The sequence below is a fragment of the Erinaceus europaeus genome, chromosome 11, assembly GCF_950295315.1.
Source record: "Erinaceus europaeus chromosome 11, mEriEur2.1, whole genome shotgun sequence".
In the NCBI taxonomy this organism is placed as follows: Eukaryota; Metazoa; Chordata; class Mammalia; order Eulipotyphla; family Erinaceidae; genus Erinaceus; species Erinaceus europaeus.
Genome location: NC_080172.1, coordinates 51079512 through 51105316, shown reverse-complemented (window position 1 = coordinate 51105316; position 25805 = coordinate 51079512). Strand labels below are relative to the sequence as shown.

General features: G+C 44.4%; 1 protein-coding gene and 1 long non-coding RNA gene across 12 annotated transcripts in view; one reads left to right on the top strand and one right to left on the bottom strand.

The window, feature by feature from the left end:
- The window catches only part of LOC132541350 (uncharacterized), a 53495-nt gene extending 38443 nt beyond the window's left edge, over positions 1-15052 (bottom strand). Inside the window, exon 1 of the long non-coding RNA XR_009552556.1 lies at positions 14568-15052. This is a non-coding gene — a long non-coding RNA (uncharacterized LOC132541350). The remainder of the gene's footprint in view (positions 1-14567) is intronic.
- A 1236-nt stretch (positions 15053-16288) lies between these two features.
- The window catches only part of ARHGEF11 (Rho guanine nucleotide exchange factor 11), a 127083-nt gene continuing 117566 nt past the window's right edge, over positions 16289-25805 (top strand). For 6 of the 11 annotated variants that reach the window (XM_060201651.1, XM_060201645.1, XM_060201650.1 and 3 more), the window contains exon 1: positions 16289-16506. In XM_060201651.1, coding sequence (XP_060057634.1) covers positions 16475-16506 — 32 coding nt within the window. In that variant the 5' untranslated portion in view covers positions 16289-16474. The remainder of the gene's footprint in view (positions 16507-25805) is intronic. The other 5 variants (XM_060201653.1, XM_060201652.1, XM_060201649.1 and 2 more) reach the window with 1 other exon arrangement.

The window sequence follows — 25805 nt, the reverse complement described above, 5'->3', positions numbered from 1 at the left end:
TAAAATATTACTTGCCAAATGAAGTTCAATCAAGGTAATACACCACATTCACAGAATTAAGAAAACCCACAGGATCACTTCAGTTGATTTTTGGAGAAGCATTTGAGAAAGTAGCATGACCTTTCATAATAAGAGCATTCAATAGCAGCCTGGGAGGTGGTGAAGTAGGTAAAGCATTGGACTCTCAAGCATGTGGTCCTGAGTTGGAACCATGGCATTACATGTGCCAGAGTGATGCTCTGGTATTCTCTCTCTCTCTCTCTCTCTCTCGTAAATAAATAATCTTTTAAAACACTCAATATACTCAGAATAAAAAAGAGTTCCTTCAACTGTGAAAAACTCACAGCTCAAATCCTATCAGTGGTGAAAGATGTCTTTCTCCCAAGAGCAGAAGCATTAGACATGAATACTTTTAGCCCTTCTGTTCACAATAATACTGAAAGGTCCTAGCCAGAGCCATTATGTGGAAAAAATAAACAAAATAGGAAGGAAGAAGTACAATTATCTCTAATAGATGGCATGACCCCTATACCACCATAAACCAGAGGTCTTGTAAAAGTAAAGTTAAAAAAAATTAAAGAATTAAACCTAAAAATTCTTTTTATTTTCATTATTGATTTAATTATGATAGGCAAGTCCACTGGTTAAGAGGGCTATAATTCCACACAATTCCCACAACCATAGTTCCATATCACATCCTCTCCATTGGAAGCTTTCCTGTTCTTTATCTCCCTGGGAGTATGGACCCAGGGTCATTATGAGGTGCAGAAGGTAGAAGGTCTGGCTTCTGTAATTGCTTCTCCACTGGACATGGGCATTGGCAGGTCCATACTCCCAACCTGTCTTTCTCGTTCCCTAGTGAAGCAGGGGTCTGGGGAGGTGGAGTTTCAGGACACATTGGTGAGGTCCTCTGTCCAGGGAAGTCAGGTTGGCGTCATGGTAGCATCTGCACCTTACTGGCTGAAAAGCATTAAGATACAAAGCAGAAAAAAAATGTTTGATAATCAGGAATCTAAAGGTAAGACTATATAGCAGATGAGATTTGGGGTCTCCATTTTGGAAAAGGATTACTATCTAGGTCTATTTTAGGTATATTCCAAGGGTCCCATGACCTCAGTAAAAGTCTTCTTTTTCCTTGATCAGGCATAGGCAAAAACTAGTAGACATTGGTCCCTTGGAATATGCCTAAAATAGACCTACTAGCTTTTTCCAAAATGGAGACCCCCAAATCTCTATCCACAATGTTCTTTAGGTTCATACTTAGTCAAAAATTTGCTCTGCTTTCTATCTTATCTCTTTTTCAGCCACCAGGTTCCAGATGCTAGCATGATGTTAACCGGACTTGCCAGGGCAAACACCCCACCAATGTGTCCTGGAGCCTCACCTCCCCAGATCCCTGCCCCACCAGAGAAAGAGAGAGTCTGGGAGTAGGATCGGCCTATCAATGCCCATCTTCAGCAAAAAAGCAATTAAAGAAGCCAGACTTTCCACCTCCTGTACCCCATTATGACCCTGGGTCCATGCTCATTTCCTATTAAAGAATAGGAAAGCTATCAGGGGAGGGAATGGCATATGGAGTTCTCGTGGCAGGAATTGTGTGGAATTGTACTCCTCTTATCCTATGGTCTTGTCAATGTTCCCATGTTATAAATAAAAACTTTTTTTAAAAAGTCTTTTTTAAAAAAAGCTACTTATGTGGGGGGGGGGGGCTAATGAGATAGCTCACTTGGATAGTGTGCTACTTTTCCATGTGTGCAAACCAACCTTCAAGCCTAGCCTCCACTGCATTGAGGAAACCTTCAGTGCTATGGTTTCTCTCTATCTAAGTAGATAGATAGATAGATAGATAGATAGATAGATAGATAGATAGATAGGTATAGAATCTGTCTATATATATGCACATATATATATTTATACACACACACGTATATATGAAAGTACTGATGAAGAGTTTACTTTTATGAGAGAGGGGCAGGTAATAGCGCACTAGGTTTATAGCACATAATATGAAGCATAAGGATGGGTGCAAGGATCCCAGTTCAATCCCCAGCTCCATAACTGCAGGGCGGGGGGTCACTTCACAAGCAGTGAAGCAGGTCTGCAGGTGTCTATCTTTCTCTCTCCCTGTCTTCCCCTCCTCTTTCAATTTCTCTCTGTCCTATCCAACAGCAGCAGCAACAACAATGGGGAAAAGATGGCCTCCAGGAGCAGTGGATTTGTAAACCTAAAGGCAAAAAATAAATAAATCTAAACTGGGATGATAGCAGAAACACTCTCATGCTTGAGTCACCAAAGGCCCCGGGCACAATCCCCATCATCACCAGATGCCAGAGCAGAACAGGGCTCTGTTGAGGAGAGGATGGAGGAAGAGGTGGAGGAGGGGGAGCAGGAGAAAGAAAGAAAAAAAAAACACAGCAACTATGTGTCCTACATAACACTGGATTTAACAATGGTTTGTTTTTCTTTTTTTTTTAAACAATGGTTTCTTAAGCATGACACTATAAGCACAAGGCAATAAAGAAAAAAATAGATAAACTAGACTTAATAAGAATTAAACACTTTTGTGTATTCAAGGATAAATAACAATGAAAGTGAAATGACAAAGTGAAAGTGGAAAAAGGGAAAGAAAGTGAAAACAAAAAAGTGAAAAGACAACACAGAGAATGGAAATTTTTTGCAAATCACTTATCTAATAAGGAACTTGTATCTAAAATATGTAAGGAGCTTCTACAATATAACAAAGAAAATATCCCAAAGTTGGCAAAGAACTTGGTTAAATATGTATCCAAAGTAGATGCACAAATGAGCAGTAAACACATCAAAAGATACTCAACACTTGTAGCTACTAAGGAAATGCAACTCAAAACCATAGTGAGATTCCACCTCATCCCCATCAGAATGGCTATTACCAAAATAATAATGAAGCTTTCAGAAAAATACAGAGAGAATGTGTACTGATGGTGGAACACAAAATGATGCAGTCACTGTGGAAAACAGGTTGGCAGTTCCAAATAAAGAATTATTAAATAACCCATCAAGGGAGTCGGGTGGTAGTGCATCGGGTTAAGCGCAATGTGGCACAAAGCACAAGGACCAGCGTAAGGATCCCTGTTTGAGCCCGAGCTCCTCACCTGCAGGGGGAGTTGCTTTATAGGCAACCTGCAGGTGAAGCAGGTCTGCAGGTGTCTGTCTTTCTCTCCCCCTCTGTCTTCCCCATCTCTCTCCATTTTTGTCTGTCCTATCTAACAATGACGACATCAATAACAACAACAATAACTACAAAAACAATAAAAAACAAGGGCAAAAAAGGGAAAATAAATAATAATAATAAATAACCCATCAATTCCTCACTTACGTAAGTACTTAAAAGAATTTAAGCTCAAGTTACTATGCACAAGGATTCAAGTCTAACGTCCCAGTCCCCATCTACAAGGGGAAAGCTTCACAAGTAGTGAAGCAGGGCTCCAAGTATCTCTCTTTCTCTTTCCCTCTCTATCTCTCCCTCCTCTCTCAATTTCCTGCCCTGTTAAATTAAAAAAAAAAAAAAAAAAGAAGGAAGGAAGAGCACAGTAAATACACCTTTTGATACATGTGTAAGAATCACTCAATTTGCTGCAAGACACTCTCACTCCGAGCCTGTCTTCCACCATTGTGCACCAGGACCTGAAAGTTCCCCCATCCCCTGCAAAGAAAAAAAATTAAATCAAATTCACTGCGGCCAACCAATGGTGCACCAAGTTGAGCACACACTTTACCATATACAGGGACCCAGCTTCCAACACCCATCCCCACCTGCAGTGGGGTCGTTCCTTTCTTTTCTTTTTTAATTTTTAAAAAATGTATTTATTATTGATTGAGACTGAGAAATTGAAGGGGGAGATAGAGAGGAAAAGAAACAGAGAGACATCTGCTGCCCTGCTTCACCACTCATCAAGATTTCCCCCTGCACTGTAAGGTGCATGTTTAACCAGGTGTGCCACCACCTGGCCCCTTCTGTCTCCTTTTCTATCCCTCCTTCCTCTCTGAATCTCTATCTTATCAAATAAAATAGAGGAAATAAAAGGAAAAAATGGCCATCAGCACCAAGCCCAGTAGTAACCCTGATGGCAATTAAAAAATAATAATTTAAAAACAGGGATTAAAAAATTTAATTTATTAAAAAATAATAATTTAAAAACAGGGATCCAAACATTTACTTGTACACCAGTATCAGTTATTCATTATTCATAATAGCCAAAATGTGGAAACAGCCTCAAAATGGCCCCAAAATATATCTATATATCTATATCTATCTATATATACTTATTATATATATAGCTTATTCAACTATAAGAGAAATAAGATTTTAACACAACCTGTAAAATGAATAAAGTTTGAAAATATGCTAAGTAGAATCAACAGACACCCAAAAACAATATTATAAGATTTCACTTACATAAATTGCTCAGAATAGGCTAGTTAATACAGAGAGAAGTACCAGAGACTAGAGTAAGGGGTGGTGATGGAGGAGAAATGAGGAAAAATTACTTAATTATTTAGGATGATTTTTAAATGCTCTGGAATTAGATAGAAGTGATGGCTATACAAAATTGTGTGTGTTCTTTTTTTTTTTAAAGATTTTATTTACTTATTAATGAGGAAGATAGGAGAGAGAAAGAACCAGACATCACTCTGGCACATGTGCTGCTGGGGATCAAACTTAGGATCTCACGCTTGAGAGTTCAAAGCTTTATCACTGTGCCACCTCCCAGACCATGTGTATGTTCTTAACACCACTGAACTGTACACTTAAAAGATAAAACTATAGGGTGGGGAGACAGCATAGTGCTTTTGGAAAAAGACTTTCATGTCTGGGGCTTGAAGGTTTTAGGTTCAGTCCCCCACACTAACATGAAGCCAGAGCTGAGCAGTTCTCCAGGAGAAATAAATAAATGAATATGATAACACTGTAAATGTTACTCTATGTATCAATAGTAGGAGCAGAAAGGAACCTCCAAAGCCTAAAAGGGAAGGTCTATGAAAAGCCTACTGACAACATATTCAGGGTTAATAAATAACAGTGGGGCTGGAAAAGACGTTCATGCTTGAGGTTCCAAGGTTCCAGGTTCAGTGCCCAGCACCACCACAAACTAGAGCTGAGAAGTGCTCTGGTAAAAAAGAATAAAGACCCATAGGACCTTTCCCTCAACTTGGATCAACAACAATAGGGAATGTTCTATCATCCAAAGGGAGGTTGGACAACATACTCTATGCTACACCTGAGGAAGATGGGTCCTGATACTGGGGCAGTTTGGAATGTTCCTACTCATGACCACAGAATGTGAACTCAGATCTACAGGGATGCAGAGGTCACACAGGCTCCTAAGCTGAATATGGGCCCCAGATCAGATCAAATCAATGGGGTTTACAGTCAACAATATTTATACCCTTTTCCCATATTTGGGAGCTACTCTCTTCCTTGATCCAGCTTTCGGGTCCTTCTTCCAGCCATGACATCATCTCCTCAGACAATAACTTGGATCCACCTGCATATCAGATTTCACACTCAGGGAAAAAAAAAACTAGTATAGCCACAGGCTGTTTGGAATATAACTAAAATATGCCTACTAGCTATCTACAAAATGGAGGATCCCCCAACTCTTCATCTGCACTACTCCAGCCTTTAGGCTCATGATTAGTCAACAACTTGTTTGGCTTTATATGTTAAGTCTCTTTTCAACCACCAGTTTCCAGATGCTAGCATGATGCCAACCAGACTTGTGGACAGACAACCCCACCAATATGTCCTGGAGCTCCGATTCCCTAGAACCTCTCCCCCTTAGGGAAAAAGAGAGAGGCAGGCTGGGAGTATGCGTCGACCTGTCAATGCCCATGTTCAGCGGGGAAGCAATTACAGAAGCCAGACCTTCCACCTTCTGCATCCCACAATGAATGACCCTGGGTTTATACTCCCAGAGGGTTAAAGAATAGGAAAGCTATCAGAGGAGGGGATGGGATACGGAGTTCTGGTGGTGGGAATTGTGTGGAGTTGTACTGCTCTTATTCTATGGTTTTGTCAATGTCTCCTTTTTATAAATAAATTAAAATAATAATAATAAAGCAAAAGGTTGTAGAAGCACATCCTGTAGAATACACATGGTACCATATGTAAGGACCCTCACTTGCAGGGGAAAAGCTTCACTACTGGTCAAACAGTGCTGCAGATTCCTCTCCTCTCCCCAACCCCATGAGAAAAAAATAAATAAATAAAAGATCACTAAGAGTTGTGGGACTGCACAGGCAACAACTCCCAACAACCACGGTAGCAAAAAGCAAAACCAAAAAGCAATGTTTTCCTTCTAAGATCAGAAACATTATACTGACAGAATCAACTAGCACAATAAGACAACAAAAAGACAGCAGAAAGAAAGAGGTGAAACTATCCTTATTCTTTCTCAGACAACATGACTTCTGTGTGGAAAATCTGATGAGACTTATAAAATATCTAGTAGAACTAGTAAGGTAGCATATAACAGGACAATATCCAAAAATGAAACTTTAAAAATATTTTATTTTTTAATGGGCTAGAGATATAAACAGATAGATCTCTGGCATCTGATGGTGCTGGGGATTGAAATTAGGGCCTTAGGGCTTCAAGCATAAGACTTTTTTTCACATAAATTATGCTATCTTCTTAGCCTAAAATGATACTTTTTATGTACTAGCAATAGACAGTCAAAACCTGAAAAAAATTAAATGCCATCCAGCAATAAATTGATATTTTCAACGGCATAAATGAATGTCAAAACAATTACACTGAATAAAATAAAGTTATACATATTTGATTATTTCATTTTTATGAAATTCTAGAAAATGCAGGCAGGTGAGAAAGCATATAGATTATGCTAAAGACTTTCATGCCTGAGGCTCTGAAGTTCCAGGTTTAATCCCCATCACTATCATAAGCCAGAGCTGAGCAGTACTCTGGTGGAAAAAGAAAACATTCTAGAAAGTGCAAGCTAATATATGAGAACAAAAGCAGATTAATGATTACTCAGGACATGGAAGGAGGCAGTGTGGGAGGGAAGACTTAGGACCAAAACTAGTGGAGAATATATCTCTTACTTTCTTTCCTTTCTTCCTTCCTTCCTTCTTTCCTTTCTTCCTTTCTTTCATTCTTTGTTTCCTTCCTTCCTTTCATTGTTTCTTTTTTTTCCTTCCTTCTTTCCTTCTTTCTTTCGAACCATGGTGACTGTTTCAAGAGTGTATCCAGCTCAAAACTCATCAAGTTAAGGCCTACAAAATAGCTCATTTGGCTAATGCACTGCTTTGCCATATGGAAGATCCAGGTTTGAGTCCAGTGCCCACCATATTGAAGGAAGCTTTGATGCCGTGGTTTCTTTTCTTTTCTGTCTCTGACTCCATATCTCTCTTTATCTGAAAAATGTTGGTCCAGAACAGTGAAACCCTGGCAATCCAACACACACACACACACACACACACACACACACACACAGCTGCAAATTTATATGTGTAATTTGTTGCATGTCAATAAAATATAAAGTTTTTCTTAAATCTTTATTCACTTATAAATGAGAAAGAGATGGATGATAGATAATAGATCGATAGAAAGAATGTCAAACTGGCACATGTGGTGCAAGAGATTAAACTCAGCACCTCAAGCACAGAAGTCTTGAGAGCTCTCTCTACTACTACGTCACCTCTCTGGCTACTAAAAAAAAAAAAAATTAACCTGAGTACTGCTCAGCTCTGGCTTACAGTGATGCTAGGGATTGAGCGTGGGAACTCAGACCCTCAGGCCTGAAAGTCTATGCATAATTATTATGTTATCTCCCCAGCCCCCACTAAAAAAAATTAAGAGACCACCAGAGCATCATTCTGACATCCTTAGTTCCTTGTCTGTAAGTCCTGCAAACTACCCACTGTACCACCTCTCTAGATACTGAAAAGATTTTCAAGGACATATTTCAATTACTACAGCAGGCTTTGAGCAGTTTTTTTCCCCTTATTTTCCCTTCGGCATCTCACCTTTTTCTGTATGTCACTTTTGATCTCGGCAACTTTTTCTTATTGGGAGGAAAAACAGCAACCCACATACCCATCCAACTTTCCCAAAATATTAGTCTTCAACCTAAAACTGGTTTTCTTTCACACATTTCCTTTACAATTTCTCTTGACACCTTCCCCTGTTAATCAGTTTGTCTCAGTTACTAGGAGGTGTTGATGGGAGTCGGTTTCTAAGGTAACCACCGGCTGGAAGGTACCATGCTTGGGAGGCAGCAGGGTAACCTGCAGAGAATAAGGCATCACCCCAGAGATGAGAGGGTGAGAAGTCTCTCCTTCATTAAGTTCCTAGGGAACTTCAAAAGTGATGGGGGATAGATTTCTAGGGATGCTATCTCAAGGGTGCTGAGAGAGGAGTTGAGGGTGGATTTGGTCAAATTTGCTGATCACTATATCTGGAAAGATCATCCTGGAAGGCCAAGGAATTGAACCACTAACTACTCTCCAGCTCCACCTCTCTGAGTTTCTTCCTAAATGTGTCCTGCACCCACTGTCTTCTCATCTTTCTGCCTTTGCACCCTTGCTTGGTTTTACCACCACCCCACCCCCCACCCAGGCCTGTCACACTGAGGCCAGACTGCCCAGCTCTGTGACCCAAATCTAGCTATTTACCCACTGTGGGTCTCTATGTCCCATCTAAAAATGTAAATAATAATGACTATATCAAAAGGTGGGTGCTGACTAGGGCCAGTGTGTTTGGTGCTTCACATATGAAAGTCTTTTTGCATAACCGTTAGGCTATCTCCCCAGCCCTGTTGCTACTTATTAAACAGGTTGCATGAATAAATATTCTGAGTGATTATGAAATTATATCTGAAACAGATCTAGTCTTGGTTATTCTCATTACCCTGATGCATCCTCCCTCTCAATCCCTGTCTCTTAAAAAAAAAAAGGGTTAACTAATTTGAGTCTTACAAATACATTTAAAAAGTTATGGGACATATACTGAATGGAGAACTACTCAGCAATTTAAAAGACTATAATGTGTCCTTTGGTACTAAATGAATGGGACTGGCAGTGATAATAATTAGTGAAATAAGTAAGGAAGTGAAGGACAGCTGTCAGGTGATTTCACTCATATGTGGAATTTGAGAATTGAAACACAGGAACTTGAAAAAGAGAAGGGCAGAATATATATTTAGGGGATCGAGAGGTGGCGCAGTGGGTTAAGTGCACATGGCGGCAAAGCGCAAGGACCACCCTAAGGATCCCGGTTTGAGCCCCCGGCTCCCCACCTGCAGGGGAGTTGCTTCACAGGAGGTGAAGCAGGTCTGCAGGTGTCTGTCTTTCTTTCCCCCTCTCTGTCTTCCCCTCCTCTCTCCATTTCTCTCTGTCCTATCCAACAATGAAGAACATCAACAATAACAATAATAACCACAACAAGGCTACAACAAGGGCAACAAAAGGGGGAAAATGGCCTTCAGGAGCAGTAGATTCCTGGTGCAGGCACTGAGCCCCAGAAATAACCCTGGAGGCAAAAAAAAGAATATATATTTAACCCATATCTATCTATGAATTTGGGAGAACTGTGATGGTTACTGCTGGAGAGGGTTGGGGGACAGAACTTTGGTGGTGGGAAGATGTGGAATTATATACCTATTATCTTCTAATCTTGTAAATCACTATTAAGTCATTATATATATATATATATATATATATATATATATATATATATATATATATATGAATATATATGGCAATATTCTACCTATCTCATAGAATGCTATGCACAAAGATTCTCATGTCTGAGGTTCCAAGGACCCAGGTTCAATTTCCTGCACCATCAGAAGCTAGAGCTGAGCAGTGTTCTGATAAAAGAAGAAGAAAAAGAAGAGGAGGATGGGGAGGAGAAAAAAGCAGAAGAAAAAGAATGAAGAGGAAAAGGAAAGAAAAAAGATTCGTTTGTTCATTTATTAGTAAGGCTGTGTAGAAAAAGTTAATGGGACTCGGTCAGTACACGTCTCAATGTTTTGGTTTTTTTAACAGTTTACTTATTTATTGCCTAGAGAGAGAAATTGAGAGGGAAGGGGCAGGGAAAGGGAGAGAGAGAGAGAGGAAGAGAGAGAGACTTGCAGCACTGCTCACTGCCCATGAAGTTTCCCCCGTGCAAGTATGGAACAGGGGTTTGAACCCAGGTCCTTGTGCACAGTAACATGTGCACTCAATTGGTGCTCCACCATCTGGCTTCTCTTTTCAAGGTTTATGCTGATTTTCTTTAACTCTCCAGTTTATAGAACCTGTGCCCTATCTTATTTAATCCTTACAACCTTCAAACAGATGTTCACAGAATGAGAAAGGGATATAGACCCTCCCCAAAACAGTTCTATTTTTAGATTTACGTATTTATTTTATGAGAGCGAACAGAGAGAAGGAAACCAGAACACCATTCTAGCAAGTCTGTGCTCTATAACTGAGTCGCTTCCCTAACTATAAGCCCAGTTCATTGGATTCCTACTTCAGTGTTTTGAACACTAGCCAGTAGCTGCTTCCAGATTCTTACTAACTAGTCTATCTTGGGCACAATCTAATCCATTTCTTTTTTTTTTTAAATACTTTATTTTATTTTAGCCAGAGAGATATATAGAAAAAGATAAACAGAGAGACACCAGAGTACTGCTCAACTCTGGCTTATGGTGGTACCTGGGCATTTGGGTACCTCAGGCATGAATATGGTTTCATATAGCCATTTATACTATCTCCCTAGCCCTCTATTTCTTTCTCTAACCTTGCAGTTCACTGAAATGACCAGCTAACATAAAGGAACTCAGAACTTTGTTCTGCTAAAGTCACTCCTATCCCCCACAGCCTTCAAAGAGGCTTATATAAAGGTGATACCCAAATGTACAAGAGAAAATTATTATTTTTACCAGACCATGGCATAATTCTGGCTTTTGGTGGTCTAGAGGATTGAACCTGGGACTTCAGAACCTCAAGTATAACAGCCTTTTGCATAACCATTATGTTATCCCCCTACCTCAAGAGGAAATTATTTAAGAATATATTCAACCCCGGCTTCCCACCTGCAGGGGAGTTGCTTCACAGGCGGTGAAGCAGGTCTGCAGGTGTCTATCTTTCTCTCCTCCTCTCTGTCTTCCCCTCCTCTCTCCTTTTCTCTCTGTCCTATCCAACAACAACAACAATAAAACAACAAGGGCAACAAAAGGGAATAAATAAATAAAATAAATATTTAAAAAATTTTTTAAAAAGAATATATTCAAAATGATATTGCACTATAAAAAGAATTAAGTTTTTTAAATTTTATTATTTTTATTTGCCTCCAGGGTTATTGCTGGGACTCAGTGCCTGCACTACAAATCCACTGCTCCTGGAGGCTATTTTTTCCCCTATTGTTGCCCTGGTTGTTTATTGTTGTTGTTGGATAGGACAGAGAGAAATCAAGAGAGAAGGGGAAGACAGAGGGGAGAGAGAAAGATAGACATCTGCAGACCTGCTTCACTGCCTGTGAAGCAACCCCCTGTAGGTGGGGAGCCGGGGCTCAAACCAGGATCCTTATGCTGGTCTTTGCGCTTTGCGCCAAGTGTGCTTAACCCTCTGCGCTACCACCCAGCCCCCCAGAATTAAGTTTTATTAACATTCAATACAGTGGCCTGGGAGGTGGTGCAGTGGATAAAGCACTGAACTCTCAAACATGGGGACGTCTGGCATCACATATGCTAGAGTGATGCTCATCAAATTTGACCTCTGGCATCACATATGCTAGAGTGATGCTCTGGTTCTACCTCTCTCTCTGTCTCTCTCTCTCTGTCTCTCTCTCTCTCCTCTCTCTCTCTCTCTCATTAATTAGTACATAAGTAAATTTTAAAAAATGGTCAGTGGTGGTCAGGCAGTCAATGGATAGGTCTCTATTTCAGAAGTCTTCTGCCTCTTGGAGTATGGGAGCTGCTCCATGAGCCAGCGGGACTGTGTGCATGCCATTGAACAAAAAATAAGCTTACTACTTGCTACAAATGTTACAATTGTTAGTAAAGACAGGGAGAATGACCATGAAAATCTTTGAGAGATTCATTGGTTATCTCCTGGGAAAGGCCTACAAAGAGATAGTGAATAGATAGGAGAGTCACATTTTGATTTTACAGTGTTCTTTACTGAGAAATGACTGGCCAGAGTCTTATGCCTTATAGCACTGATTTTCATCAACAATCCACTTGGTCTGTCTTTTTGAGGGAAACAAAATTGTCTGCAAATGAAAGAAAGTCTTGCTTGTGGGTAAAGCATTTCCAAACTGCTTGGTTAGAAATTGTTCCAATATTGCGATTTTGTTACCAGAGCCAATGTTTCATCTATAAAATGTTTGTATGCACACTTGAAAAACTGGAAACAGAATTTTAGTATCTGTTATAAATTTTCCAATGAAACTTTTTAGTAGGTTTGAACTTTTGAAAACTGTAAGTCTCTCAAGTATTCAAGTATAGCTTAATAAATACAATCAAAGATATAGTTCTTCCATTGGCAACTACCTCTTTGACAAGTATCTTAACCAGTTGTGGGTCATTAATTTTTAACAAATGTAAGATTTTATTTATTAAATTATATGAAAGTTTCTATCTTTAAGATTTTATTTATTACTGAGAATGGCAGAAGAGAAAGAGAACCAAACACCAGTCTGGCACATGGAGTGTCAGGGATCAAACTTGGGACCTCATGCTTGAGAGTCCAACACTTTACCCTCTCACTAACCACCAGGATGGCAAAAAGAGAGTTTCACATGAGAGAGAGGAGCCAGAGCACAACTCAGACATGCAGACCAAGGGGTTTAAGCAGGAACCTCAGGTATGCAAGTCCTGTTCTCTACCTGCTAAGCAATTTTGCTGGTAATCAAGACAATATGATTTTAGAATCTGGGTGGTGATGCACCAGGTTAAGCACACATAGTCTGAAGTGCAAGGACACAAACAAGGATCCCACTTAGAACCCTAGGCTCCCCACCTGCAGGGGGGTTGCTTCACAAGCGGTGAAGCAGTTCTGCAGACATCCCTCTGTCTCCCTCCCTAACTCCTCCTCCACCTCTCAATTTCTCTCTGTCTTACCTCCAGGAACAAATGGATTCATAGTGCCAGTACTGAGCCCCAGCTGGAGGCAAAAGAAAAACATGATTTTTAAAAAATTTCTTTATTGAGGAATTAATGTTTTACATTAGACAGTAAATACAATAGTTTGTACATGCATGACATTTGCCAGTTTTTGATATAACAATACAACCCCCACTAGGTCCTTTATTATCCTTTTTGGACCTGTGTTCCCCCCCCCTCAAAACCCAGAGTCTTTTATTTTGGTGCAATATGCCAATTTCAGTTCAGGTTCTGCTTGTGTTTTCTCTTCTGATCTTGTTAGAAAAGCATGAATTTATATTATTGTTTTTTAATTAATTATTATTATTTTCCACTAGAGCACCACTCAGCTCTAACTTACGGTGGTGGTGGTGGTGGTGACTGAATCTAGCTATCACCCAGTACTAAAATGTATAATTTTTTCTAATATTATATACATATTTATTTATTTATTTTGGATAGAGACAGAGAAATTGAGAGGGAAGGGGGAGATAGGGAGAAAGAGAGACATCTGCAGCACTATTTCATTACTTGTGAAACTTGAACCTGGGTTCTTGCACATATTAACTATGCATTCTAACAAATGCACCACCGCCTGACCCCCTAAAAGGTATAATTTTTAAAATGCACTTTACCTTTATTTCAGACTTTAATATTTCTACTTTAGAGGCATGTTCAATAAGGCATATCAGGAAATACATGTAAGTAATTGTTTCAAGGATATTATGTGCATTATGAAAGCAAAGTAAGCAGAATGTTTGGTGTCCATATTTGGGAGATTTATCTTTGCAGGGAATATGGGAAGAAAATGGTGACTGTTGCGATTGGGACAACTGGAAGGAAGACCACTGTCTGGGAGGTTCGGCCTCAGGGTTGCTGGAGATGAGTAGGTGCCATCAGTTCTTTGTCAATGTGTACCTGGGATATATTTAGGGGGAGCTCTTGGTTCACTGTAAGTCTCCAATTGGCTCAGGGATGGGGAGACAGCATGATAGTTCTGCAAAGAACTCCCATGCCTGAGGCTCTGAGCTCTCAGGTTTAATCCCCAGCACTAACCATAAACCAGAGCGATCTGGTAATAAAACATGAAACATGACTGATGCTTATTAGTGACTTCTTTCTCTTGATATTTTCAAACCTTGATACTTGCAAAACTTCTAACACTGCCAGGGCCACTGAGTCAGAATGTTTACACACACACACACACCAACACACTTTTACCTAGACAGGAAGACACGCTCACACCTTTTTATCTTAATTATTTGTAACCACACCGCCCGCGACCTTTAGACCACAGCTTAGTCTCTGGGAAAGATCTAGAAGCCACAGCTCTGCGAGGGGGGTTATGAAAGCAGGACTGTCTTTGAAAGGCTTCGCAACACCGACTTCAAAACCACTTTCCACAGCAGCCGGTGTGAAGATGCCCAGACTCACCTGGCTCTTCCCCCGCAAGAGGAAGGAAGTGCCGGGAAGGCCTCAGAGAAGGGAGGGGACACTCAGAGCGGCGCCCGGCACCGGGAGAGTGGCCGCGGGGCTGTCCCGGACGTGAGGGTGAGGACAGGGCAGGCGGGAGGGTGGGCGGCGGCGGCGCGCGCTCAGGGCGAAGGCTGAGGCGCGGCCGGGCACGTGGGGAGGGGCCGGGGCGCGCGACGCCGGGGACACAAAGGTCGGGGCCGCAGCCCCGCCGCGAAGGGGGGCGGCGCCCTGGGAAGCCTTAGGCGAGGCAGGCCCGCAAGGCCTGGCCGGCGCCGGGCCGGGGTCGTTGGCGGGAGGGGCGGGGAAGCGCCGGGGACCCCGCAGAAGAGGCAGCGGCCAGGCCGCGCGGCGGGGCCCACAGGGGACCGCAGGCAGGGGGCGCGCGGGGCGGCGGGCGGGGCCGGGGGCGCCCATCCCTCCCCGCCCCCGGCCGCGCGGCGCGGAGGAGGAGCCTGCGGCCCCGCCCCCGCAGAGCGAGGGAAGGAGAAAGGCGGGCGGGGGAGGAGGCGGAGGGAGGGCGGGCGGCGCGGGGAGGGAGGGGAGGGGGCGGCCGGCCGGGCCTGCGCCCGAGCGAGTGGCGAGCCGGGGGGAGGAGAGGGGCCCGGAAGGAGGCGACCGCGGCCGCGACGCCGGGAGCCGGACGCCCGAGCCGGCCTGCTGCCGCCCTCGCTGCCTGCGCCCGAGCCGGGGGCCCGCGGAGGCCGGAGCGAGCGGGACCCCCGGGGGCCGAGGCCGCGGCGTCCTGAGCGCTGCGCGGCCGGCGAGGGAGGCCGGAGGCCGGGCGAGGCGGCGAGCGTGGACAGGAGCCCGGCGCGGCCCGCAGCCGCCGGGAAGACCCGGCCGCTCCCAAGGGGGCCGGGAGGAAGCGGCGCCCCCGATTCATGGAGGCCGAGACGGGAGAGGACTGCGGAGCCCGGCCGCGGAGCAGCCGCTTGGAGCTCACTCGGGAAGTCGCCTCGCAGCACAAGGCCGAGCCCGGGCTGGGGCTGCGGGTCCGCCGGGGGTAGCCGCGGGAACCCGCGGGCGCAAAGGACCGAGAGACTGCTTTCCAGAGATTTCTCTGCTCTGCGGCCACTGCTACCATCTTAAAGGCAAAGAAAAAAGAAAAAGGAGCTTTGCATTTCAGGTGTCTTTGAAAATATTCCCCCCCCCCTTTGGGGTTTTGTTTTAAGGAGATATCTCATTTTGCTCCCCAGGGTTGCTTTTGCACTGGACTTGGAAGGATTGCTGGTGTGTACATACTGTTGTATGGTTTTATTTATTATCACTCTTTTTTTACTGTGCAAATCAGCAGGAAGCATTTTCTTTTTTTCTCCCCAAGTGCCAATTTGGATTTATTCACCACCAACCCCATTCCCTCACATGCATCTCCGGTCGTCTTAAGCATTGTAGACCGGAGTTTTTCTTCCTTTGGAGCTTGCAGCTCTCCTGCCAACAGAAGGACAGCTGGGAGAGCTGGATTAAAAGGATGTTTTTTATCTGCACGTTGCAGTTATGACTGATATTTCCAAGGCACAGTCTGGCTGTGATTCATCTGTGAGCCCGGAGCGCTAACCTTGAAAAGACTTGTAGTTGGGTTTCTTTTTTCAGGGGGAGGGTTTCTAAGGTCAATAATTTTTCCTCTTTTACTTTCGGGTTTTTTTGGGGGGGGGTGTTCAAGGGGGGCGAGGGGGCGAAGATCATGCTGGCTGGTAGAAGTGGCCTGGAGCTCCAGTTACCGGGGTCCTGAGCACCCCGACGGGAGAAGAACCCACTCTTGAATTCGGGAGGCCCGCCTTTCCTCCGGAAAAATTACCAGTGGTCCCTATTGGACTGTGACGCCCAGACGACAGCGCGGTGGGGCCCGCGGACCGACGCCGGGAACCATGAGTGTCAGGTTACCGCAGAGCCTGGACAGGTAGGTCCTCGGGCGGGTCCTTGGCGCCCGCTCCGAGCTGTCAGGGGGGATGGTTGGGCGGTGGGCACGGGGGTGGGTCCCCTTGGGTGTATCTATGCCCCAGACCCGCCTCCAGGTTCCAGCTGTGCATGGAGGTGAGCAGGGGCCTGCCCCCCACCGCGTGTGTCCATGCTTCAGACGTACCTCCAGGTTCTTACTGTGTTTTATTTTATGTTTTCTTCATTTTTTAAATAGAAGGAATAGTGAGCCCAGCTGTGGGGACTTGGGTGGGGGTGGGGGCCAGACTTGCCAGCCAGCAGATTGGACTGGAGTCCCTCACTAGCCAGTCCAAGGGGCGGGGGCCTGCTCACGTGACCCCGGGGGTGGCCGGGGACTGGCTTGAGGTGAGGAGGGCCACTGCAGGGGCGTGGGCGCCGCCAGGCAGGTTGTTATGGAATGGTGGGGCTTGTTGTTAGGATGGGTCCTCTTTCTACCTTGAGGAGAGTGTTGTTGGTCGGAAAGATGGTACTGAGGCTCCGTTTTGTACCTGTGCAGGTTTGGGTTCTTATCAGGCCCTCTGTGATCCCCCTACACCCCTCTTTCCATGCATGGCTTCCGTTAGGATTTCTTCCTCTCCGAGCTAAGGGTGGAATTGAGGCCCCGCCCACCTGGTTGAGTCTCTAGGTTTGATCTTCCTAGCCGTTTTGAATGAGCTGGACTGCAGAATGGACCTCCCCTTTGCCTCGAGCTAGAGCCAGCTGTTTCGGGATTTTAGGCCTGCTAGATAGAGGCACTGGCCCTTAAAGTCTGTTCTGAGGCTCCCCCCCCCCAAAGAATCTGGCCTGCCTCTGGTAACAATACAGATTACAACTTGTGGGGTGTCTGCCTTTCCCCTCCCCTTCCTCTCCTCAACACCTTCTTGGGAATCTTGTGAGAGGGTGGTTTTGTGAATGCCATACACACCCTAGCCGGGTGGTTTAGAGGACTACTCAAACGAATGAAGGGATTGGGCCTGGAAAAAGAAATATTGAAGGTGCTTGTAAGGAAGCAGCTGTTGTCTGCATGTTCAGTTAACCTTGGGTTACTCGGGATAATAATCATTTCAGTGGGACTGTGGAATGTGACCTACAATGCATATAATCTCTCCCAAGCACTAAGCTAAGTGTCGCCTCACAGTCCTGGTTAGGCTGGCTCAGTGCTCCCCAGATGAGGACTGATTGGGCAGTGGAGACTCACTGAGGACACACAAAGGACCAAAAGTCCTCACCTCTGTCCTTTTGCCTTCTGTTGGCTTTTCTGCGGTTTGACTGGCAAAGGGAGGTGAGAGGGACACCCTCTGTCTTCATCCTCTTGGAGTTTAGGCGGTGAACAGTTTCTGAATTCAGGGGTGTGAGAAGCTAGGGAATCAAGGCTTGGGTCCAAGGGTAAGTGAGCAAGGAGAGTTCAGGGCCAGTGTACATTTGTCCTCAGTCTCCCTAGGATCTGTCAAATGCAGTGACATTTCCCAGGTGCTCTCAGAGGGATGTGTGCCATTAGAGCCTCTGAGTGGTTTTGTGAAGCCAGCACATCAGAAGTCATTTCCACTTTACAGAAGGAGGAATTGAGGCTCAGTGAGGGATGGATGCCTGGCTTGCTGAGTGCCATTTTGCTTATCCACTGTGGGCAGACTCTGCACTCTAATGCAGGTCTTCTGATTCCAAGTCTGGCACCTGTCATTGTGTCATTCTGTCTCACTTGCCTACTGGTCCTATGGAATGTGGGGGGGGGGGGGCGGGAGGCAGAGGGGGTGGGATGGTGGTCATTATCCTTTTTTTTTATGCAGTAGGGTAAACATTGCCTTGCACTTTTCTTTTCAAGAGGGCTTGATGCTGACACCTATCACTTCTGTAGTCAAAGCACCATTTTACAGAGTGTGAGCACGCACGCCTCTAGATAGCCGCTGCTTCTCTTCTTCACGCAGAATGTCAGTTCTGGAGCTTAGGTCCCTTCTGGTGGCCCCTGCTCCACTGGATCTGACCCCATTATCTGCAGGTCTAGACTCTTTTAGGCCTTTGACACCTCAGCTCCCAGACCCTGTGAATTTTAAGTCATTCACAGTCTTATACTACTTTGGAGGGGGAGGGTGGAAGGCAGTGCCTATAATCAAGGATATTTGTTCTTAAAAATTTGTGATGTCGAGGATCAAACTCAGGACCTCCTGTATGAGAGTTCAATGCTTTCTCCACTGACCACTTCCTGGTCTGCTCTTATTTCATTTATTTATTTTTTCCCTTTTGCCACCAGGGCTATTTCTGGGGCTGGGTACCTAGACAAGTCCACCTTTCCTGGCAGCCCTTTTTTATAGAGACTTGGGGGTGGGGGTGGGGAAGAGACACATGCAACACTGCTCTACCTCTAGTGAAGCTTCTCCTTTGTAGGGGGGGAATGAAGGCTTGACCCTAGATCCTTGTGCATGGTAACAGCTACGTTCTACCAATACCACCATCCACCCCCAGGGATCTTTTTGCTTACTGTTTCATTGCAATGAGCCTAGTAAAGGGGGCTTACTAGTAAGAGTGTTTCAGAAAGTCCAGGTGTGTGGTTCTTGCTCACAAAGAACGAGATTCCATAGGGGTAGCAGGAAAGGCTTCTGAGATTCTGTAAGAGCAGCACTAGACTGAGCACCACCGAAGCAGGGATGGTGTGTTTGGTTTGCTTGGTGCACCCGCTAGTGACTTGATTTGTCCCCAGCATGGGGTCAGCACTTTGTGAGTCATGGCATGAATGGACATGTCAGCAAGTGTAAGTTCCTCCTTCTCAGGTGGTTTCAGCCTTCATGTGCTCATTTCAAATGCTGTCAAAGTAAGATCAATTTGGGAGGGTGGCCTAGGTGATGTGTGATGTGTAAGATTTTACACTTTGGAAGCTTTTTCTTGCCCATCAGTGTGTATTATTTTCAAGGATTTCTTTTTTTTTTTTTTCATTTTTAATATCTTTTAAAATGTTTTACTTATTTACTTTATTTTAATGAAAGAGATTCAGAGAGGAAGATAGAAAGACTGGAACACTGTTCATGTTGCAAAGGATTGAACCAGGGAGTTCAGAGCCTCAGGCATGAGAGTCCTTTTGTATAATCATTATTACTGTCTTCCCAACCATCTTTTTTTGTTTGTTTGTTCCTTTTCTTTTTAAAAAATATTTATTTATTTATTTATTCCTTTTTGTTGCCCTTGTTGTTTTATTGTTGTAGTTATTGTTGTTATCATTGTTGGATAGGACAGAGAGAAATGGAGAGAGAAGGGGAAGACAGAGAGGGGGAGAGAAAGACACCTTTAGACCTGCTTCACCACTTGTGAATCGATTCCTGTGCAGGTGAGGAGCCAGGGGCTAGAACCGGGATCCTTAAGTAGGTCCTTGTGCTTTGCACCACCTGCGATTAACTCACTGCACTACCACCTGACTCCTTTTTTTTTTTTTTGTACTGGAGCACTTCTTAGCTCTGGTTTATGGATGGTGGTGTAAGGGATTGAACATGAGACTTTGGAAGTCCTAGGCTTTGCAAGTCTTTTGTAAAACTATTATGCTGTCTCCACCCCCATTAAGAAGTCCTAAAAAACGCTTGATAGTGCTGATAGAGATGGCAGTGAATTACTTTGACAGGAATGGTAAGGAGTCTTGCTAAGTATCTCTATATCCATTTTTCTCTTCATGACACTCACTTTTGCAGCAGCCATGTAGGTAAGAGTTTATGTCTGTAAAATACCTCTGCTCTGTGGAGACTTAGTTCATGTGAGAACTGAACAGGACAGAGATGTGCCAGGAGTCCTTGTTTTGAGTCCCGACTTTCCCCTCCACTCTGTGACCTTGGGCTGGTCACATGCTTCCTCCGGTCTCCTCGTGCATAGAGCAATAGTTCATTTATGGCAAATGCTGTCCAGTTCACAAATGATTTCACATTATGGATAATCTGAGAACTACGACATTTGTTGCATCTCTCTCTCTCCTGATGAAGGGAGCAAGTGAAACAAGCAGATCTGTTTCACATTGTTTTTCAGACTGTATAGCTATATAAATTGTAGGTGTACTATTCTCTGAACTAAGTAGGCCCAAGCAGAATTAAGGATGACCAAAAGGTCTTCCCATTCATTGCTTTAGTCTTACTTTAAAGACTAAAGTCAATGTGAGTAGGCTTTTTGGATGACTGTAGCAGCACAAGAGTTTAAAGAGAAGGAACGTTCTCCACGGTCAGGATAGTGAGATAGTCCTGCTTAGCTCTGACATATGGTGTTGCTGGGGATTGAACCTAGGACCTCAGAGCCTTAAGCATCAAAGTCTTTTTGCATAGTCACTATGCTATCTCTCCAGCCCTAACTCAAATGCTATGAGGAATGGGAGAGGTTAGGCTACCTTTGCTTTCTGAGACTGGAAAGGATTTGTTTTGTGATCTCTGGCCATTCCTCATGTTAGAAGCATGAGATTTGCCCAATTTTAAATAAATTCTGATTCAACCACCCTTCCTTATCAGGGGTCTGAGACTCAGTGTAACCTTTCTCCAGCTAGTGACACCTTTTCTCTAGAGAAAGTGAAAATGCACCATGAATTTGCTAGTTTTTCTTTTAAGATTTCTTTTAGGAGCCTGGGAGGTGGTGCACTTGGTTGAGCATACACACTGCTCTGCTCAAGGAGCTGGGTTCAAGCCCCCAGCTTGAAATGGGTTCAAATATCTATTTGAAACAGGGAAGCTTCATGAGTGGTGAAATAGGACTGGAAGTCTCTCTCTCTCTCCCCCCCCCTCTCTCTTTCCCTCTCTCTCTTAAATATTTATTTGTTTATTTATTTATTTGGATAGAGACAGCTAAATTGAAAGGAGGAGTGAGGGTGGGGGTAGATAGCATAATGGTTATGCAAACAGACTCTCAAGCCTGAGGCTCCGTCAAATCCCAGGTTCAATCCCCCACATAAGCCAGAGCTGAGCAGTACTCTGGTAAAAAAAAAGGAGAGAGAAAAGAGACCTGCTTTCCCCAATAAAGAAAATAATAATAATAATAAAAGAAAAGAGACCTGCAGCGCTGCTTTACCACTTGCAAAGCTTTCGCCCTGCAGGTGGAGAGTAGGGGCTTGAACCCTAATCCTTGAGCATTGTAACAATACCACCTGGCCCCTCTTTCTCCCTCTCTATTTTTCCCCTCTTAATTTCTCTGTCTTATCAAATAACTAAATGAAAATAAAACATTTTAGTATTTCTTTATCTTTTTTTTACTATTATTATCTTTGGATAGAGACAGCCAGAAATCAAGAGGGAAGGGGGAAATAGGGAGAGAGACAGAGAGACAGCCCTGTTTCTCCACTCATGAAACTTTCCCCCTGCAAGTGGGGACCAGGGGCTTAAGCCTAAGTTCTTGCACACTGAAACGTGCACTCAGCCAGGTGTACCACCACCTGCCCCCAACATTTTAGTATTTCTTAAAAATATTTATTTCATTTCCTAGAAGAAGTGCCACAGTAGCACTCTGGCATATGCAGTGTTGTGGATTAAACTTGGGGGACCTGGTGCTTTAAAACGCAAAATTCTGCCACTGTGCCAGATTCCGGGGCCGGCTTTGACTGTTGATGGTGCCAAGAATTGAACCTGGGACCTCTGGTATGCAAATCCTGTGTACCACTGCTACATGGTCTCTGCAGCCCCCAGTGTTAACTATATATGAACATAGTTCATAACACAGAGGGTGAACGGCTGCCTCTCAAATCATCCTGCCGGCTTCTGGTCTGTGGTGGCTCTTTATCTATCCAGGAGCTATGGATTTGGTGCACTTCTGCTGCTCTGGAAGGTGGGCCTGCAGACCAGGTACAGCATCCTTGTTGTTGTCTCTCTAAGGATTACTAACCCTTGCTTGCTGTGCTGCAGTTGTGAAATCTCAAGTGGGGTGTGGAAGGGAGGAGTGCTCAAGGGGTGCACAGAGAGGACAGGGCTTGTCTGAGAACTCTCTGACTCCACCCCAGGCTACTAATGAGCTTGGGAAGAGAGCCCCTTCTCATTCAGCTCTCTCTCTTTTCCTGATTTTTTAATTAGTAACTTAATACTGGTTTACAAAATTACAAGATAACGGGAACAACTCCACATCTGAGTTCTGTGTCCCCATTCCCTCCATTGGAAACTGCTGTGGTCCTCCCATAGGTCACAGGTATGGGTTGCCTATTATTTTTATAATGATCTATTTCTCTCCCCCCCCCCCATTTTTTCTCTAGCCCTGGCTTCTCTTCCTTTCTAAATCACACCTACACCTATTACTACTTCCAAATGTCCTTCCTTTTTTCCTCTCCTCTCTCCGGGTTCTGATGGAACTGGGTTTCAGAGCCCTCTAGTCATCTTCCCCTAACATTTCTCCCCCTCTAGAAGTATGGACCAAAATTATTTGAGAGTGCAAAAGGTGGGAGTTCTGGCTTCTGTAATTCTGTATTGTTTCTCCACTGGACATGGGCATTGGCAGGCTGATCCAAGATTTTTTTTTCCCCTATAAGAGAGAATTTCACAAGAGACAGAGGAGGAGAGAGAAGCAAGAGCACTCTGCTTACAGGTTGTGCTTAGAGGCATAGAACAGAGAGCCTCTAGCAAGCAAGTTCAATGCTTTACCAGTTGAGCAACTTGTATTGTCAACTCAGTGACCTCTCCCCTCCCCCTTCCTCCTCTCCCTTCCCCCTTCCTTTCCCTCTCCTCCCCTCCCCTTCCCTTCTTTCTCCCCTCCCCTCCCCTTCTTTCCCCCCTCCCCTCCCCTTCCCTCCTTTCCCCCTCCCCTCCCCTTCCCCCCTCCTCTCCCTTTCCCTCCTTTTTCCCCCTCCCTTCCTTTCCCCCCTCCTCTTCCCTCCCCTTCCTCCTCTCCTCCCTCCCCTCCCCTGCTCTCTCCTCTCCTCCCCTTCCCTCCTCCCTCCTCTTCTTTTCTCATCCCCCTCCCACAGCATGTTCTCATGCACCCATTATTTCACTGCTCCCAGGCTGTTAAACATTAGAGCTCGAGGGACACCACAGCTCAGGGTCTTCCCCCATGTAGTGCTGGGCTTCAGACCTGAAGCTAGCTCTTTGACTCCTTCTAACCCCCTCTCCCCACCCTCCACACACTTCTCTTTCTTTCCTTCCTTCCTTCCTTCCTTCCTTCCTTCCTTCCTTCCTTCCTTCCTTCCTTCTTTCCTTCTTTCCTTCTTTCTTTTTTCTTAGCAAGCACTACTCAGCTTTGGCTATTGATAATGCTGGGTATTTAACCTGGGACCACTTGTGTGCAAGTCCTGTATACCACTACTGCACTGTTTCTGCAGCCCTCGACCAAGTTTCCGTCTGGTTTAAAAGGCTAACCGTGGGCTGGGTGGTCGGCACACCTGGTTGCACACACAAATTTCAGTGCACAGGGTTCAGGCCCCTGGTTGCTGCCTATAGGGAGCAAGCTTCACAAGTGCTGCTAGTGTCTCTCTATCTCCCCCTTCCCTCTCAATTTCTGTCTCTATCCTAAATAAACATTAGAAAATAATAATAAAAGCCTGACCTTTCAGAATGGTGACCAGGATTCAGAACTACAAATACCATTATCTTCTGAAAAGTGCTTTCTGACAGTGAGGTCAGGGGTGGTCACAGGCCAAGCTTAACTTCAGATACTCAAAACCAACCAACCGACAATAACAAAACATAACAAAACAAAACAAAAACTCTTCATTCTTGAAAGCCACCCACTGATGAACAGATTTAGATTTTTTTTTCCCTATTGGCCGAAGTAAACAAAGATCCTATCTTGTTTTAGAATAGAGAGAAAAGTATGAAAAGTCAAATGGCAATAAGAGTTCTTAAGAAGTAAGTCTTGTAGGGGGTCGGGCGGTAGCGCAGTGGGTTAAGCGCACCTGGTGTGAAGCGCAAGGACCAGCGTCAGGATCCCGGTTCCAGCCCCTGGCTCCCCACCTGCAGGGCAGTCGCTTCACAAGCAGTGAAGCAGGTCTGTAGGTGTCTGTCTTTCTCTCCCCTCCTCTCTCAATTTCTGTCTGTCCTATCCAATAACAACGACAGCAGTGACAGCAATAATAACAACAACAATAATGATAAACAACAAGAGCAACAAAAGGGGGGAAATTACCTCCAGGAGCAGTGGATTTGTAGTGCAGGCACTGAGCCCCAGCAATAACCCTGGAGGCAAAAAAAAAAAAAGTAAGTCTTGTGGCCTATGGAAGTGGTGCAGTGGATAAAGTATTGGATTCTCCAGTGCTGTCATATGTGCCAGTCATGCTCTGGCTCTCTCTCTCCCCCGCTGTCTAATACATAAATACATCTTTTAAAAGTTCTTGTTTATTTATTGGATAGAGACAGAAATTGAGATGAGAGGGAAGACAGAGGGAGAGAGATAAAGAGAGGCCTCTGCAGACTGCTTCACTACTCCTAGAGCTTCCCCCCTGCAGGTGGAGAAGTGGGCTTGAACCCAGTCAGGTCTTTGTTCATGCCCACATGTGCTACTCCCTGGCTCCCAATAAACCTTTTTTAGAAATGGAAGGAAGTAGATTCTGTGAAGGAAACACAGTTAATCTCTAAATTAGTTTAAAGATAAAAGAGTTCTGGAAGCTCATACCCTCTGTGGAGTGGGATGGGGAAACCTTTGGAGAGGTTTGTTTTTTTTTTAATTTTATTTATAAAATGGAAATATTGACAAAACTATAGGGTAAGACTGGTACATTTCCATATGATTCCCACCCCTAGAATTCTGTATCCAATTCCCTCCCTTGATAGCTTCCCTATTTTTTATCCCGCTGAGAGTATGGGCCCTGGATCATTATGGGGTGCAGAAGGTGGAAGGTCTTCTGTAATTGCTTACCTTCTGAACATGGGTGTTGGCAGGTTGATGCATGCTCCCAGCTTGCCTCTCTCTTTCCCTAGGGGGCAGGGGTCTGGGGAGGTGGGGCTCCAGGACACATTGGTGGGGTCATCTGCCCAGCAAAGTCAGGTTGGCATCATAGTATCATCTGGAATCTAGTAGCTGAAAAAGATTTAAGATATAAAGCAGAACAAATTGTTGACTAATCATGAACCTAACAGCAAGCATATTGCAGATGAGGATTTGGGGTCTCCATTTTGGAAAAAGCTAGTAGGTCTATTTTAGGTATATTCCAATGTTTCTTACACTGCTGCCACTTCCTGGGTAGGTAAAAGGGTACCACTAACTGTAATTCCATAGAACCTGCAGCAACTGGATCTGTGTCACAACTTCACAATGCCATTGCCATTTTCCCAATTCCATTTTTACTGATTTTCTACTTTTTTCTCCTAAAACTTAAATTTCAAGAGTAACGTGACTTGGCAGTGCTCCTTGCCCTGT